General features: G+C 40.2%; 1 protein-coding gene and 1 pseudogene across 1 annotated transcript; both read left to right on the forward strand.

Moving 5' to 3' along the window:
* Positions 1-683: 683 nt before the first annotated feature.
* LOC120245915 lies at positions 684-4,102 on the forward strand (annotated as a pseudogene).
* KBTBD7 (kelch repeat and BTB domain containing 7) lies at positions 3,715-7,752 on the forward strand. Its single transcript, XM_039253159.1, has one exon. The coding sequence runs from the start codon at positions 4,325-4,327 to the stop codon at positions 6,362-6,364; it is 2,040 nt and encodes a 679-aa protein (XP_039109090.1). The 5' UTR covers positions 3,715-4,324; the 3' UTR covers positions 6,365-7,752.
* The last annotated feature ends 8,713 nt before the right edge of the window (positions 7,753-16,465 follow it).

A 16,465-nucleotide genomic window follows, 5' to 3' on the forward strand; every position in this document is an offset into this window, starting at 1 on the left:
TAGAGATATTTTAAATTGACTTTTAATTTGAGTCAAGGGATCTAAAATCAACAAACTGCTACAGACAGTCAAAAATTAAAAGAAACTGTCTTTAAAAGCATATTCTTGTGTTGGTGGGCAATAATGATTAGAAGGATGTGGAGGCCGGTGCTTCTGGGTGGCCCGTGATGTTTTATTTCCTAAGCTGAATAGGGTTACACAGGTGTATTCATTTTGTGATACTTCATCGTATTTACAACTTTGATTTGTTCCCTTTTCTCTATGTGTACTATACTTCAAATTTTTCAATAATGTAAAATTTTTTAAGTTTATAACATTCGAAACAAGTTTTGAATTATTACTACTATTAATATTGCTAAATTATGTGGAGGCATAATGTGGAGGCAGCTCACTCACGAGGCCCTCTCAAACTGAATGACATTGGACTCATTAAAAGCTCTTATGGTAGCCAGTGACTAATGGCAGTGCAAGTTACTTTGGATATAGAAAGAAAAGAGTGAACAGTTTTGTAGACCCTTTAAAAATGAGAGTAAAAAACAACACAGAGCGCCTGAGCTCCGGCACACAGGACCTGCATTAGAGGTGCTGGAGAGACAGGGGACTGTACTTTCATGGGTGGGAAAAGGCAGCAGTGGGACTGACTCATAAATGGCACTGAAGCCTAGATTCTAAGAGGTGAATGAGTGCTGTGCTTTAATGGGCTTCTTTATGAAACAAAGTGTGTAAAGGTTGCCGTAAAGAACAAATGAGTGAAATACTTTATATGTTATAGTGGTTGGAATGAAAACTGGGAGGAAGGGGTTCCAGAAAGCAGAGTACTCAAACACATGGAAACCAGTCTGCAGAAAAAGAATTTCAAGAAGTCTGTTAGACATACAAACACATTCTCTCTCTCTCTCTCTCTCTCTCTCTCTCTCTCTCTCTTCTCTCTCCTCTCTCTCTCTCTCTCTGTCTCTCTGTCCTTCCCTCCCTCCCTCTAAGTCAGTCAGGAGCAACATTCAGAGGGAAAGATGAGAGAGGATGCTCCAGGGAAAAGGATGTCTGATCTGTAAGAAAGGAATGTTGAAGTCACCCAGAATTGGAAATGGTGACAGTACCAGTGAGATGCTTCAGCCTTCTCAGAAGAAAAGGGCCAGAGTAGATCCGCTGTTGGAAACATTCATGAGCAGAGTTGAAGTTAAACATTTCTGAAGAACTAGGGGCACCTGGGTGGCTCAGTCAGCTAAGTGTCCAACTTTGGCGCAGGTCATGATCTCACACTTCATGAATTCGAGCCCCTCGTTGGTCTCTGTGCTGACAGCTCAGAACCTGGAGCCTCCTTTGGATTCTGTGTCTCCCTCTCTGCCCCTCCTCGACTCATGCTCTGTCTCTCAAAAATAAATAAACGTTGAAAAAAATTTTTAATATTTCTGAAGAACTAAAACCATGGATTATTGATGACTGAAGCATAATTAACAGGCAAAAACAGTTCTTTTAGCTTCCTGTCAAGAAGAGTATGGATTCCATTGTAAAGGATTATGTGAATTATAAGAAATCTTGAGGAAACACAGAAAATAAAGGACTTTATTTTATTGCTGTTAATGAAGTTGCGGCAGGAATTTTAAAATATTGGAATGTAGGGCACCTGGTTGGCTCAGTTGATGGAGCACGTGACTCTTAGTCTCTGGATTGTAAAGTTGAGCCCCACGTTGGGTGTAGAGATTACTTAAAAGTGAAGTCTTTAAATAAGTAGATAGATCGATAGATAAAATGGGTATACCAATTTATATTCCTATGATTAGTACATAAAGGTTCCAAAGGCTCCCTATCATCACCAACTTTTAGCATTTTTGACCTTTTTAAGTTTAGCCATTCTCAAGGGTATGCAGTGTTTTCCCGTGAATTCAATTTGCATACATCTGAGGATGAATGACAATGAGCAGCTTTTTCATGTTTTTACGGACAATTTGGTTTATGAATTTTACATATATATGTATATATACTGCAGACTATCGCTTGCCTTTTTTTTCACTGCTTTTGATAGGCAAAATCTTGTAATTTTGTTGAAGTTCATTTTATCAATTTTTTAAATGATTAGTGTTTTTGTGTGTCCTAAAATCTTTGCCTACCTCAGAGTCAGAAATAGCCTTGTTTTTTTAGAAGCATTATAGTTTCATTTCTCTGTTTAATAATTAAGATCTATTTAGAATTAATTTGTGTGTTGTATAAGCTAAGGGTCAAGGTTCTAAAATTTTAAATTCATTTCCTCAGTTATACTAGCCACATTTGAAGTACCCAGGATACTGTGGCTTCTTCCCACCTTATCAGTTAGCACAGACATAAAATATGTGTAGCATCACGATGTACTGTGGCAGCATTGCTCTAGAATTTCAGGCACAGTGCCTACTAAATACTTTGGATTCTGTAAAAGGTCATTTAAACCAACTAACAAAGGGCAGATACAAGGAAGTTAAAAATCAATCACTGAACTGATATGCAGTACCTAACATAGTCCAATTCAAAGAGACAGAAAGTAGAATGGTGGTTACCAGGGGTTTGGGAGAAAGGAGAGTTACTGTGAATGGGGACAAAGCTTCGCTTCTGCAAGATGAAAAGATTTCTGGAGACAGATGGTAATGGTTGCAAAGGAACATAGTGTACTAACTGACAAAGAAATGTACTGTTAAAGGATTGTTTCAGATGGTAACTAATGCATATTTTACTAATATAAAAATACCATAAATTGGTATTTTTTCCCCAGCTGTGTTAGTGCAGGTGAGAAGCAATCAGTGTTACTAATGACCTAATTCTCTCAAATGTATCAGAGGGATACCCAACAAAGGTACACAGGAGACACTGGAGCCCAGAGCCCTGGAGTATTTCCAGTAGACACTCTTAGGAAAAGAGCAAAACAATTGTTATTCTCCTGCTATGTGTTATCTGCCTATCAGTGTAATACTAAAGATTTCATTAAGTTGTGGTAATGCGTGACAAGCTAGAGGCAAAAGCAACATACTTTTTAAGTAAAACTTCTCTAAAAACAAAACAGATCCCAATCTCTAAGCATTTGATTTTGACAATTTAGCTAACAGTTGGTCAGTACATATATGAAACACTTTTGTAAAGCATAGACTGAACTATATTAATTTAAAATATTAGGGCATGTATGAATAGAAAGTTCTGAGGATCTTGTGCTTTAGTACAAGGTCTGTCTCTTTAAATGTTTTATTTTAAAATTCTCGTGTAAACTCCTTAATAAAGACAATTCCATAATACTCAACTAACTTGTGGAAGGGAAATGAGAGGAGCAGTATTAGACGACTTGAAAACACTAATATTAAGAACTTTATGAAAATAATCTTGCTCCCAAGAAAGAAGTATTAATGAGATATATCAACCCACCTATTTATGTGCCTGATTTTTGAAGCCACCTATATGCTATTCTCTAGGACCTCATCTTTGAGACATCCTAATGAACCTACGGATATCGTTTAGTATTGAAAATATTGTAATAGCCTTTGGAACCTTTCAAAAGAAGCAACAATAAGAAATGGAAGTTTTTCAGAAATTGCTCGTTTTCACACGTGGGTACCTCATACTTATAATAAATTCCAAAAGAAAGGCTAACAATGATTGACTCTTTATATTACAGGCACGGTGTTCAGCATGTAGTTATTCTAATCAAAAAAATTTATTGACGCGTACTGTGTCCTATGCAATTCATCTCATTTCACTCTTACACGGTCCTATGAAAAGTCTTATCCCCACTTCATAAAGACGAAAAAGTTCTCGGAGGGAAGTCAACAACAAATACTAAAACGGAAATTTTTGCCCTGGAATTTCAAAGCCAATGCTCCAAACCAACAAACCTAGAAACATAAACGCTTTCAAACTCTGTTGGCTACAACAGTCCGCCCTAAGAAACCTCGCGATATCACTCAAACTACTACTCCCAACATGCACAGCGACTTTTGTCTGTCCGCCTATCCCATTGAGCCTGGAGGGCCCCAGCATGCCTCGAGGCACGAAAGGCAGCCTGGGAGTTGTAGTTCTCCTGGACGCGTACCGCTACTGCCAGCGCGGCGGTGGCGCTTTTCTTGGTTCTGTCCAGCCTCTCTTGTAAGGTAGCTAAGACGGAGAAAGGGCGCGGAACTGGAAAGGGTGAGTCAGGCACTGGCTACACGATAAAGGGAGGCAGCACCGCGGCGTAGGGCTGAGTTAAGTAAGTGCGGCCCCTGCTTAGTCAGGGACGCCGCGATCTAGCGCCAGCGAGAAGAGGGCGAGGAGGAGCCAGAGCCCAGTCCTTGCACCCATTCTCGCCTCGTAGCCCGCCGCCATCTCCACCATGCAGTCCCGGGAAGAAGCTCCGCGCTCTCGCCGCCTGGCCAGTCCCCGCGGCGGGAGGCGACCCAAGAGGATTTCCAAGCCTTCTCTTTCGGCTTTTTTCACGGGCCCGGAGGAGCTGAAGGACACGGCTCATTCTGCAGCCCTGCTGGCGCAGCTGAAGTCTTTCTACGACGCGCGGCTGTTATGTGATGTGACCATCGAGGTGGTGACGCCTGGCAGCGGGCCTGGCACCGGCCGCCTTTTTTCCTGCAACCGTAACGTGCTGGCTGCCGCGTGTCCCTACTTCAAGAGCATGTTCACAGGTGGCATGTACGAGAGCCACCAGGCGAATGTGACCATGCATGATGTGGATGCCGAGTCCTTTGAGGTGCTGGTCGACTACTGCTACACAGGTCGCGTGTCGCTAAGTGAGGCCAACGTGCAACGCCTTTACGCGGCCTCTGACATGCTGCAGCTCGAGTACGTGCGGGAAGCCTGTGCCTCCTTCCTAGCCCGCCGCCTTGACCTGGCCAACTGCACCGCCATCCTCAAGTTCGCTGATGCCTTCGACCATCACAAGCTGCGATCACAGGCCCAGTCCTTCATAGCCCACAACTTCAAGCAGCTTAGCTGGATGGGTTCAGTTAGGGAGGAGAGTCTGGCAGATCTGAGCTTGGCCCAGCTGCAAGCCGTCCTGTGTCTGGATAGTCTAGACATAGAGAGTGAGCGGACAGTGTGTCATGTGGCGGTGCAGTGGTTAGAGACAGCTCCCAAGGAGCGGGGTCCCAACGCCGCGGAAGTCTTCAAGTGTGTCCGCTGGACACACTTCAGAGATGAAGATCAGGATTACCTGGAAGGGCTGCTGACCAAGCCCATTGTGAAAAAGCACTGTCTGGACCTTATTGAAGGGGCCCTGCAGATGCGATACGGTGACAAGTTGTACAAGACTGTAGTACCAAAGCCAGAGAGCAGCAGCAGCTCTGTTGTATCTGTAGCAGAAAATCCACCTCAGAGACTGGGTATGTGTGCCAAGGAGATGGTGATCTTCTTTGGACATCCCAGAGATCCCTTTCTCTGCTATGACCCATACTCAGGGGACATTTACACAATGCCATCCCCTTTAACCAGCTTGGCTCACACTAAGACTATCACCTCCTCAGCTGTCTGTGTCTCTCCAGACCATGACATCTACCTGGCTGCCCAGCCCAGGAAAGACCTCTGGGTGTATAAACCAGCCCAGAATAGTTGGCAGCAGCTTGCCGACCGCCTGCTGTGTCGTGAGGGCATGGATGTAGCCTACCTCAATGGCTACATCTACATTTTGGGTGGGCGAGACCCGATTACTGGTGTCAAATTGAAGGAAGTGGAATGCTACAGTGTTCAGAGAAACCAGTGGGCACTGGTGGCTCCTGTACCCCATTCCTTCTACTCCTTTGAATTAATAGTGGTCCAGAACTATCTTTATGCTGTGAACAGTAAGCGTATGCTGTGCTATGACCCTAGCCACAATATGTGGCTGAACTGTGCTTCTCTTAAACGTAGTGACTTTCAGGAAGCCTGTGTCTTCAATGATGAGATCTATTGTATCTGTGACATCCCAGTCATGAAGGTCTATAACCCAGCCAGGGGAGAATGGAGGCGGATTAGTAATATTCCCTTGGACTCAGAGACCCACAACTACCAGATTGTCAATCATGGCCAAAAGTTGCTTCTCATCACTTCTACCACCCCTCAGTGGAAAAAAAACCGGGTGACTGTTTATGAATACGATACTAGAGAAGACCAGTGGATTAATATAGGTACCATGTTAGGTCTTTTGCAGTTTGACTCTGGTTTTATTTGCCTCTGTGCTCGTGTTTATCCTTCCTGCCTTGAACCTGGGCAGAGTTTCATCACTGAGGAAGATGATGCACGGAGTGAGTCTAGTACTGAATGGGACTTAGATGGATTCAGTGAGCTGGACTCGGAGTCAGGAAGTTCAAGTTCTTTTTCTGATGATGAAGTCTGGGTGCAGGTAGCACCTCAGCGAAATGCACAGGATCAGCAGGGTTCTTTGTAAATATTTTGAAGCACTAATATGTTTTTACTTCTATGGAATGTATCTTTAAAAGATACTCTTTCCTTTTCCAAAAAAAAAAAAAAATGTTGATTAGGACTGCAGATTTGGTTTAGACAGGGTTATGTTGGAATTATTAATGTAATGTTACAAAATTATAACAGTCCATGAAATCATCCTATATAAAAATTTACTAAAATTTGAGATTAAAATAGGCAAAAAAAACTATATAATTGATTAGGATGCTTGGTGGATTTTTCATTGTTCAAGTATTTGTTGCACCACTGGTTTGTTTTGGTTAGTTACTGTTTATATTTTAGTGATCTACCTTAGTCTTCTGTTAACTTCATAATTCTATTTAGTGCTGCAAGGAATTTAACTTTTTAATTTTCATAGTATAAAATTGGACTAGAGGTTGTTCGTAGGGAATTGAATTCTACTTCAGAATAATGAAAGTAGTAGATTTCCCCAGTTTTGAATTAGCCAGTTTTAAGTATTATAATTTAACAACCTTGTTAAATATGGTTTGGTTTTCTCCCCAATGCAAAGAAAAAAAATGGTTATATATATATATATGTTATAAAATAGGGATTTCATTTTGATAATGTGCAGAATGGTCTTAAGAGCTCACAAAAAGAAAAAAATCAGGATTCCACTGCTTTAAAAGAAATTTCATTTTTAATTTTGGGATATAAAACATATATTTTCTAGAAGTGACCATTTTTCTATCTTAAAAAATACCCATTCTCGTAGTGTCACCAATTAAACACCCTTCTAAACCAAAAAAAAAGAAAAGAAAAAAAGAAAAAGTAACTTGCTTTGTAAGATCATATTTTTAATCTATCCCTGGTACATGCTTCAGTGAATCAAAGAAACAGTCCTTTTGTTCACTGGACATATGTTTGAGTAATGTAAATGTTTATCCATTGGTCATGCCTAGTCTTAAAAAGTTCATATGCTTTCCTAAAATATTTTGGCTGTATGGTTTTGGTGTTCATCTTAGAGGATTCTTCAGCAGGAAGTGATTTACTCTTTACTGTTCTTGTGAGGTAATACTGGCTTTGAAAATACATTTAAGCTAAAAAGAGTATTTTATTGAGATCAGTAGTTACTGTGTCTGTCAACTATAAAATCAAGTGCCAGCAGAGAACTTTAAAGCTTTAAGCTGTGTATGGAGTTGTTTTGTGTAGCATTGAAATGTTCTGTTCAGTTTTGTAAGTCACTGTATATGATTATCAGCTCAAAGTATTTTTGTATTAAAAGTTGACAGTTAAAGACCATAAGTGGGTGATGGCATTTGGGGCCAATAGTGAAAGTATGTTTCCTCTAAAATATTTCCCTAGCAGTGGTATACTTGGTTATTTTATTAGGATATATTTCTGTGAACCATGCTCCAGTCTTTGTTTTTTGTCTTTCTGTTTGTTTTTGTATCACCATAAAATTAGGGAAAATCCAGAAATAGAGACTAAATCACACAATTGATATTGTTAAATACAGAGAAATATAGGTGCTTACCTTTTGAGTGTCTCTTAATACATATGATTGTCACAATACACATCCATGATAAATGGTGTACATAATATAGATGCTTATAGCCCATAAATTTTTCTGTACCGACTTAGGATCCTCTTTCCGCATCTTTGTTCAACACGTTAATTCCTCTTCTGTTTTTTCTCTAGTAACTGAATGCTAACATTTTATACACTGTGGCACAGTACGAAGAAGTATGCTCCAGGATAGGGAACTGAACTTTGAGTGAAAAAAGAGAGGGAGAGAGAAAAGGATTTTACAAAAACAAGCACACAGATGTTTTCTTAGCCGTTTTCATTGGACATTCCTGTTTAACATTTTTTCTAGTGAAAGAAGATTCTTGCTTTAGCAATATGTTACTAAGAATGTCTTCCTTCAAAACAGCAAACATGCTTTAGTGGCCTAAGGCTACTCTTTGTTCTAGTTGGTATCAGGGATGTTGTTATAAGCACTGGTCTCTGCTTAGAAAGCTGTTTCTTAATAGTGTTATTTTTTGGCCAACTTACCTTCACCAGTAACTTCTTTTGATAGCTTTTTGTTTTGTAAGGTTGAATTCGGACAGTGCAGATCTCAACCAGACTATCCATCTGCATATTTAAGGTATGCAATTAATTGATAAAAGACAAATGCTGCAATTTGTCATTTTCTTCCTTCGAGTTAAGTATAAGCCAATGAGCAGTAATATCGTGGTTTACAAAGAAAGTTTTTGGGGGAAGAATTTTGGTTTCATGATATATTTGTGAATTAGGGAATAGATATTAACCATTATTTTATAGATAAGTGATTTGTATATGGTTAGTTACAAATAAAAATGGCACTAGAACCCAGGCCTTCTGAACTCTTAATTTAGTGTTTCTGATAAATGTAGAAAACCCTTGCGTGTGCAGTGAGTGACACAGCTAGCAGTGTTGAAGTCCCATCTTGATGGAAAAGCAACTTTGTCTCAGTTTTACAATTAATTAACACACCTTTTATCAAATGCTCAATAAAGTATTGTTTGTAGGGGTTATTTGTAAGATTTAGAAAGATCTTAATTGTATTTTTTGTATCTTTATGTCTGAAAAACTCAGGGAATCCAAGTTAATTTACGTACTTCAAGTGATAAGTGTCATTGGCATTTTCACAAGGATAAAAGACTAATGTAGCAAATAATTCACCTACTTTGGGTTTAGGATTAAATTTATAGTTCCTTTCATTCTCATCTAGTTGTAATATTTTTTCTGTTTTGTACCTGGATCTGATAAATCTGATGAAAGCTTTTGACTCATTGCCAAAAAATGTACATGTTCATGTTTTCATAATTTCAAGGATATTATGACACTTCTGAAGTTCTTTCACACACCCAGGATAAGAACGCTTGTGACAGAGTCCCAAGAACACTGCTACAAGAGGAATCCACAATTTTTTCACAAGGCATATTGCTCAAATGTAAGGGGAGAAGAGCATTAGTAAGTCATTCCTAAAAGAGAGCTAAAGAAATGATATATTTTTACCATCTGAAAGGGATGTGAATATTAACGGGTACCTCACAACTGAGACAAATTTGACATTTCTGCAGTTCAAATTTCTTCATGACGATTAACACAAGAATAGTTAAGTAACTATGGGGCGCCTGGGTGGTTCAGTTAAGCATCCATCTCTTGATTTCGGCTCAAATCATGGACTCATGGTTCTGAGTGAGAGCGCTATTGGGCTCTGTGCTGACCGTGTGGAGCCTGCTTGGGATTCTCTCTCTCCCTCTCTCTCTCTGCCCCTCCCCTACTCCAGCTCTGTCTCAAAAATAAATAAACAAACATTAACAAAGAGAATAGTTAAGTAATTAAATGTAAGTGACTTAAAGAAATGAATCAAATGCACTAATGTATTTGAGAGCTTTGAAACATGGAAAGATTATACATATATGTTATGCATATGATTACTGTCTAGGACAACTGTGTATAATGAAAATTCAAAGCAAAATATAGGTTCCAGATGTTTCAAACTGCCAACCTCAAACTTTTTATTAGACATGTACCTAAGTAGCAAGAGTTTTTTATCTCCTAATGACCAGGTTAACAGTGGTTGGAAGAGGGCATCTACCCATAAGGAATCTATTTACAATATAATCAGTTTGCTATTAACTGCTCATTAAACTAGAAACCACTGCTTTGCCTGATGTCATTTTTATCAGTTTGTACTGAAATGAGGAAAATATATAAAACATGATGAGTGAATTGTAAAGTAAAATTATTTAATGGAATTTGTTTTCATGTTCATAAGTTGGAAATTTATAAAAAGTTTGCAGCTCTATATTAGTCCATTAAACTTTATTTTTTTTATTTTCTTAAGTTTATTTATTTATTTGAGAGAGAGGGAGAGAATCCCAAGCAGGCTCCATGCAGTCAGCACAGAGCACGATACGGGGCTCAAACTCAACGAACTGTGAGATGACCTGAGCCAAAATCAAGGGTCAGATTCTTGACCAACTGAGCCACCCAGAACTGAGCCCCCATCCACTAAACTTTAAAAGAAAGTTTGTCTTTGATATCCTAAGATGTGGTCACCAAAATGTAGTCATCTCTAGGTTGCCTACATTTGAACTTGGGATCATTTTATGTTGTGTGCTTCTTAGCTGTTTCACTTTGCCCCTGTTCTGTCATCAGCTCTCATCCATGTCTTCACCAACACCATTTCATCCTTACAACTAATTTAAAGAAATATTCATTATAGCAAATATGATAGAACAGGAAAGTATTAGGAAAAATTATTTCTAGAAAATGTAACTAGCAATCTTAAGAGAATTGGTACGCTACTTTTTTTTTCATTGTTTTAAATATAGTTCATTGTCAATTTGGTTTCCATATAACACCCAGTGCTCTCCCAAGAAGTGCCTTCCTCCATGCCCATCGTCCATTTTCCCCTCTCCCCCACCCTCCATCAACCCTTAGTTTGTTCTAAGTACTTAAGAGTCTCTTACGGTTTGCCTCCCTCCCTCTCTCCTTAACTATTCTTTTCCCCTCCTCCTCCCCCATGGTCCTCTGTTAAGTTTCTCTTGTTCCACATATGAATGAAAACATATGATATCTGTCTTTCTCTGCCTGACTTATTTCACTTAGCATAATATCCTCGAGTTCTATCCACATTGCTACAAATGGCAGGATTTCATTCTTTCTCATTGTCGTGTAGTATTCCATTGTGTATATAAACCACATCTTCTTGATCCATTTGTCAGTTGATGGACATTTCTGCCCTTTCCATGATTTGGCTATTGTTGAAAGTGCCACTATGAGCATTGGGGTCCATGTGCCCCTATGCATCAGCACTCCTGTATCCCTTGGGTAAATTCCTAGCAGTGCCATTGCTGGGTCATAGGGGAGTTCTACTGTTAATTTTGTGAGGAACCTCCACACTGTTTTCCAGAGGGGCTGTGCCACTATGAGCATTGGGGTCCATGTGCCCCTATGCATCAGCACTTCTGTATCCCTTGGGTAAATTCCTAGCAGTGCCATTGCTGGGTCATAGGGGAGTTCTACTGTTAATTTTGTGAGGAACCTCCACACTGGTTTCCAGAGGGGATGCACCAGTTTACATTACCACCAACAGTGTAAGAGGGTGCCCATTTCTCCACATCCTCACCAGTATCTATAGTTTCCTGATTTGTTCATTTTAGCCACTCTAACCGTGTGAGGTGGTAACTCAGTGTGGTTTTGATTTGTATTTCCCTGATGATGAATGAGTGACATTGAGCATCGTTTCATGTGTCTGTTGACCATCTGGATGTCCTCTTTGGAGAAGTGTCTGTTCGTGTCTTCTGTCCATTTCTTCACTGGATCATTTGTTTTTTGGTGTGGAGTTTGGTGAGGTTCTTATCGATTTTGGATACCAGCCCTTTATCTGATATGTCATTTGCAACTATCTTTTCCCATTCTGTTGGTTGCCTATTAGTTTTGTTGATTTTCTTTTGCAGTGCAGCAGCTTTTTATCTTGATGAGGTCCCAATAGTTCATTTTTACTTTTGATAAGCAAAACCATCAAGAACCATTTAGAACCATCAAATGATTAGATATATCCAAACCAGTTTTGATTTGGTTTGGTTTGGATTTTGTTTGTTTGTTGTTGTTTGAGGAAGGAGGAAAATGGTGTTCACAGAAGCTGCCAAGTCTTAGAATACCATGGAGGCAATAGGTTCTGTGCTCTTTCCTTCACTCTGAGCCATCCTGTCACTGTATCTACTCTATCAGCTCCAGTTCCTTGTTTCTTTAACCTTATGGACTAAACATGGCCTTAGACCCCAGGTGGGTAAGGAACAGGTATCGTGGCATATTATTTCCTACACGTTGAGACATATTTTCTCACTAACTATCCCTACTCTGTGGATAGTCACCTCTTCAATGGAATTAATCTTTTTATAGTTTCACCTCCAAAGCAATTTTAGCAGCTTGAAAAACCATCTTAGGAGTGTTGAGGGAGGGGAGAGAAAACTATTCCTTAATTATGGAGTAACTGGCAAATAGCAATGGCTCTCACTTCAAGGCACAGTCTGATCAGAGTCTCAATGTCCTTATGGCTTTCTTTGTATAGAGAAGATACCATGGGGTACTGTTTTCCTCTCAGTTTATACATTAGTTATGATCTAGGTGGTGTTGTATGTGGAGACCCTAGAGCTGTTTTAATAGGATAGAGGATTCTCCTGTAAAACTCCAGTCTGTTATGTTGGCCCTCATCTAGAAAGCCATGTGAGAACAGGCTATTTACTCATTCTGCTATTCCTAGGGTGTTGTCCTGGTCCACATGGTCCAAGCTGGTTCACACTCATGTCCATATTCCAACTATAAGGAAGAGGGGAAGGGGAGTACACGACCCTTCTCTATAAGAGAAGTTGTGTACAGCACTTCCAGTCACATGACACTGGCCAGGTCTTAACCATGTAGCCACACGTAACTGCAAGAGTGCCTGGGAGAGGGTCGCCTGGGTGGCTCAATCGGTTAAACATCTGACTTCAGCTCAGGGCATGACCTCACAGCTTGTGAGTTCGAGCCCTGCGATAGGCTCTGCTGACAGCTCAGAGCCAGGAGCCTGCTTCAGATTCTGTGTCTCCTCTCTGCCCCTCCCCTGCTCATGCTCTGTCTCTGTCTCTCTCTGTCTGTCTCTCTCTCTCTCAAAAATAAACAAAAATTTTTTTAAAAAAGTGGGAAAGATACTCTTTTATTCTGGGTCAACATGTATCACGTTAAAATTTACAGATTCCTTGTAGAATGCTGAAGAAAGATATTGTATAAATCGCATTCTCTACTGTATCATCTGTCAGGCTAGATTTTATGATATGGCACCCAAAATTATTAACAGGATGCCCAAGACCCACATCCTACCAACTTAGAAACCCCAGCGGAGAAAAGCAATATTTTCTGATATCTCTGGCAGATAATTCCTGCAGATATTCCTGTCTGGATAGCCAAGTTTGGTCATTTGTAATAGATGAAGTTGGTGGATGGGAATGTTGAGGAAGACAGATAAGGAAATACCTTCAATAAAGAGTTCTAGTTCCTACAGAGACCGTAAAGAGTGCCAACAATGGGAATGTTCCAGTTACAGCATTTTGTTTTGACTGGATCCTAGGATATGAGGGGAAGGTTGGAATAAAAACAACCTGGCAATGTTGGTTAGCATCAGATCTTGGAAGCTTTGTATGCCAAGGCAAGGAATTGACTGTTTTTGCATAGAGTGTGAATTTATTGAGAATTTTTAAGTAGGGACTTGGCACAATTGAATTTGTTTTCTTGAGACTCTTCTGAATGTATTGACAGTGCAAGACTGTGGGAGCAAGAACAGTTAAGGGAATGCTAGTGTAGTCCAGTGAGATGATGTGGTCTCTATTAGGGACAGCAGTGCTGGGCTTGACAAGGAAGACCCAGACATGAAAGGGTAAAGAGATTGAGGTGGACCTATAATTGTATGTTTGGGGATGAGGGAGCTTTAAGGTGTATGCAAAAGGAAGAACCATAGGCTATCTCCTAAGATTCTTGCTTGGATATTGTGTTAGGGCATAAGCCATACTTCTGAGCCATAGAGGCCTTAAGATCAAAGATGGAAACTTGTTTCTCTCCATTGAGTCTGAAAGTGAGTATTCATGGGCTGGCTAGGTGGTTCTGCCCAGTGAGGTTCTCCACGAGCCCAGTTTCCTTTATCATTTTTCCTCCAACTCCTAGTGAATCGTCCTCATCCTCATAGGCAAAGCACACTCACCAGAATTATATCTATATTGCAGCCTGCAGGAAAAGAGGAAAGAGGAAATGCAAAAAATTCCTTTTTTAATGGACTTTTACATAATCTTGCCATTTTTCACTGGGGAGAACTTAATCGAATCACCATATCCACCTGCAAGGTTGACTAGGAAATAGTCATTAAAGGGGTAGCTCTGTGCCCAGCTAAAAGTTGGTATCTATTATGAAATAGACTAATAAGCTAACATTTTAATATAAACATGTCCAGGCTTCCTGTATTTAAATGCAGGCAATTCACAACAGCATGCAGGCTTTATTGCTATGGTGGTCATTTCAAGTCTCCCTCCTTCCACAGTAAATTCACACCCAAAAGTTAAGTTCCGTGTAATCATCTAATGATTTTTCACAAACAAATGTGCCCCTGAGATGCTTTACACCCACACACACCCGCACGCACATGCACACACGCAGAATCACATTCATCTCACACACACACACACACACACATTACACAAACATATTCAGGTTTGCCTCAGCCCAAGTATTCGTAGAAATGGCATAAATTAAGCTTTCAGAGGTCAAAGCTCTCTCCCTGAATGCCTACATTTGTTTCCAGTTCCCTCTGGGTACCTACTGCTTAGTCTTCTCACTCATCCCACACGCCAACAGCTCTCCATATTACCAGAAGGAAAAAGAGGAGAATGAAGAAGAGTAATTAGCTGTCTCTGTCATGGTTGACTGAGTGGACAGTGCTGTCAGTGTATTTGAGGATCTAGGAGTCAGATCAGATTTGGAGAAGCTGGTAGATGCACGTAACGGCCCACGTCACACCAACTTCTGATTTCAGCTGCAGTTATGGCGGGCGCTCCCAGACCATGGTAACCGGCCACTTTGCTTTTCTGGCTAAGGGCTTTCTCTTAAAAGATCATTCTCTTCTACAGTGCTCTTGCAACAGCACAGGAGTTTGAGGGGAAGTGCATGCCCCCAGAGCAGTCCTTAAGCAAGAGATGATGGAAATTGGTAGATCTATGCTGCAGCACCCCAGTTTTAAGAAAGGGACAGCTGTACAGTGCATTGTACATGGATCTTTAGTGCATTGTACATGCTGGATTGAAACCCCATCTCCCACCACAGTAATCAATTCTGTAACACATCTTCCCTGTATTGCTTCAGGGTATGGCCCATCATGTCACATCACAGAAACTTGATTTGGCCACTGGTGATATTTTGCAAAGAAGTTTCAAATCTGAAGATTTGCTTGAGGGCAGAAGGGTAGAGAAAATTAATTAGAATGAGCAAGATGAAGCTTTAATTAGCTACAAACCAAATATGGGTTTACCCAGCCCTTAAAGGGCACAGGCAAGTCCAAGCCTCACAGCCCTTCTTATAACATGACAACAACAAAAAATTCATGTTTTTATAAAAACTACACTGCCAAAAATGGTCAGCCTGAATCTCATTAACCATTAGAACAAACTTCCAGTTGACAGGAAAGACCAGCCAGAAAGATGAATTAAAACCCCTATAAAGAAGCAATTAGCAAAATCCGGAATGTGGGACACCCAGCAGGACAACAGCACAGTGTCAACAGTAATCTTCTCTCACGTGGTAAGATCTGAGGAAGTGGAAAACCCAAGCATGGGCTATTCTTTACAAGGGAATGAATGGTACCTAGTGAAGGAGAGAATACCTCAGGTTGTGGTTTTGGTTGCTTTGAGTCTTAGGCACTTTCCTATGCATGGGCAGAAATCCATTGAGAGAATAATGAGGAGCCTGAGCCCAGGAGCTCAGGGGAAGGGAGAAGATAGACCAAAGCCCAAGGGTCAGGATCATACCGGAACAAGAGCCACAACCTTTCTTCTTCCAAACCTAGAGGAAGAAAAGGAGACTTATGGATGGGGACCTGGCTGGCTCAGTCGGAAGAGCATATGTCTCTTGATCTCAGGGTCATGAGTTCGAGCCCCATGTTGGATGTATTAAAAAATCTTTTAATAAAAATAAATTCAAAAAGAAATAGAGTTCATAGAGATAGAGATGTATTTCTTATTTTTTTCTTTGAATTAGGATGCAAATGTTTCCGCTGAAAGAAAGGAAACAGCTTGGAGGAGAGGGTACATCTACTGAGTGGTGAGTTTCATAAGGGCTGGGGAGATAAGGTCTACCTCTTTACAACCCTCAACAACACCATGCATAACACCAATCAAAGTGCCTTGAACAGAGCTTAAGACCAGAGATGTTACCATAAAATAAGACTGTGCATATCCTAGATCTTGACAATATAATATATATTACAAAAATTTCTATTTTAAAAATAATCTTTACGTTAAATTTCTTTATATCATTCTTTATATTGTTTTACAGAGAGAGAATGGAG

The sequence above is a fragment of the Hyaena hyaena genome, unplaced genomic scaffold, assembly GCF_003009895.1.
Source record: "Hyaena hyaena isolate Hyena2069 unplaced genomic scaffold, ASM300989v1 scaffold_440, whole genome shotgun sequence".
Lineage (NCBI taxonomy): Eukaryota > Metazoa > Chordata > Mammalia > Carnivora > Hyaenidae > Hyaena > Hyaena hyaena.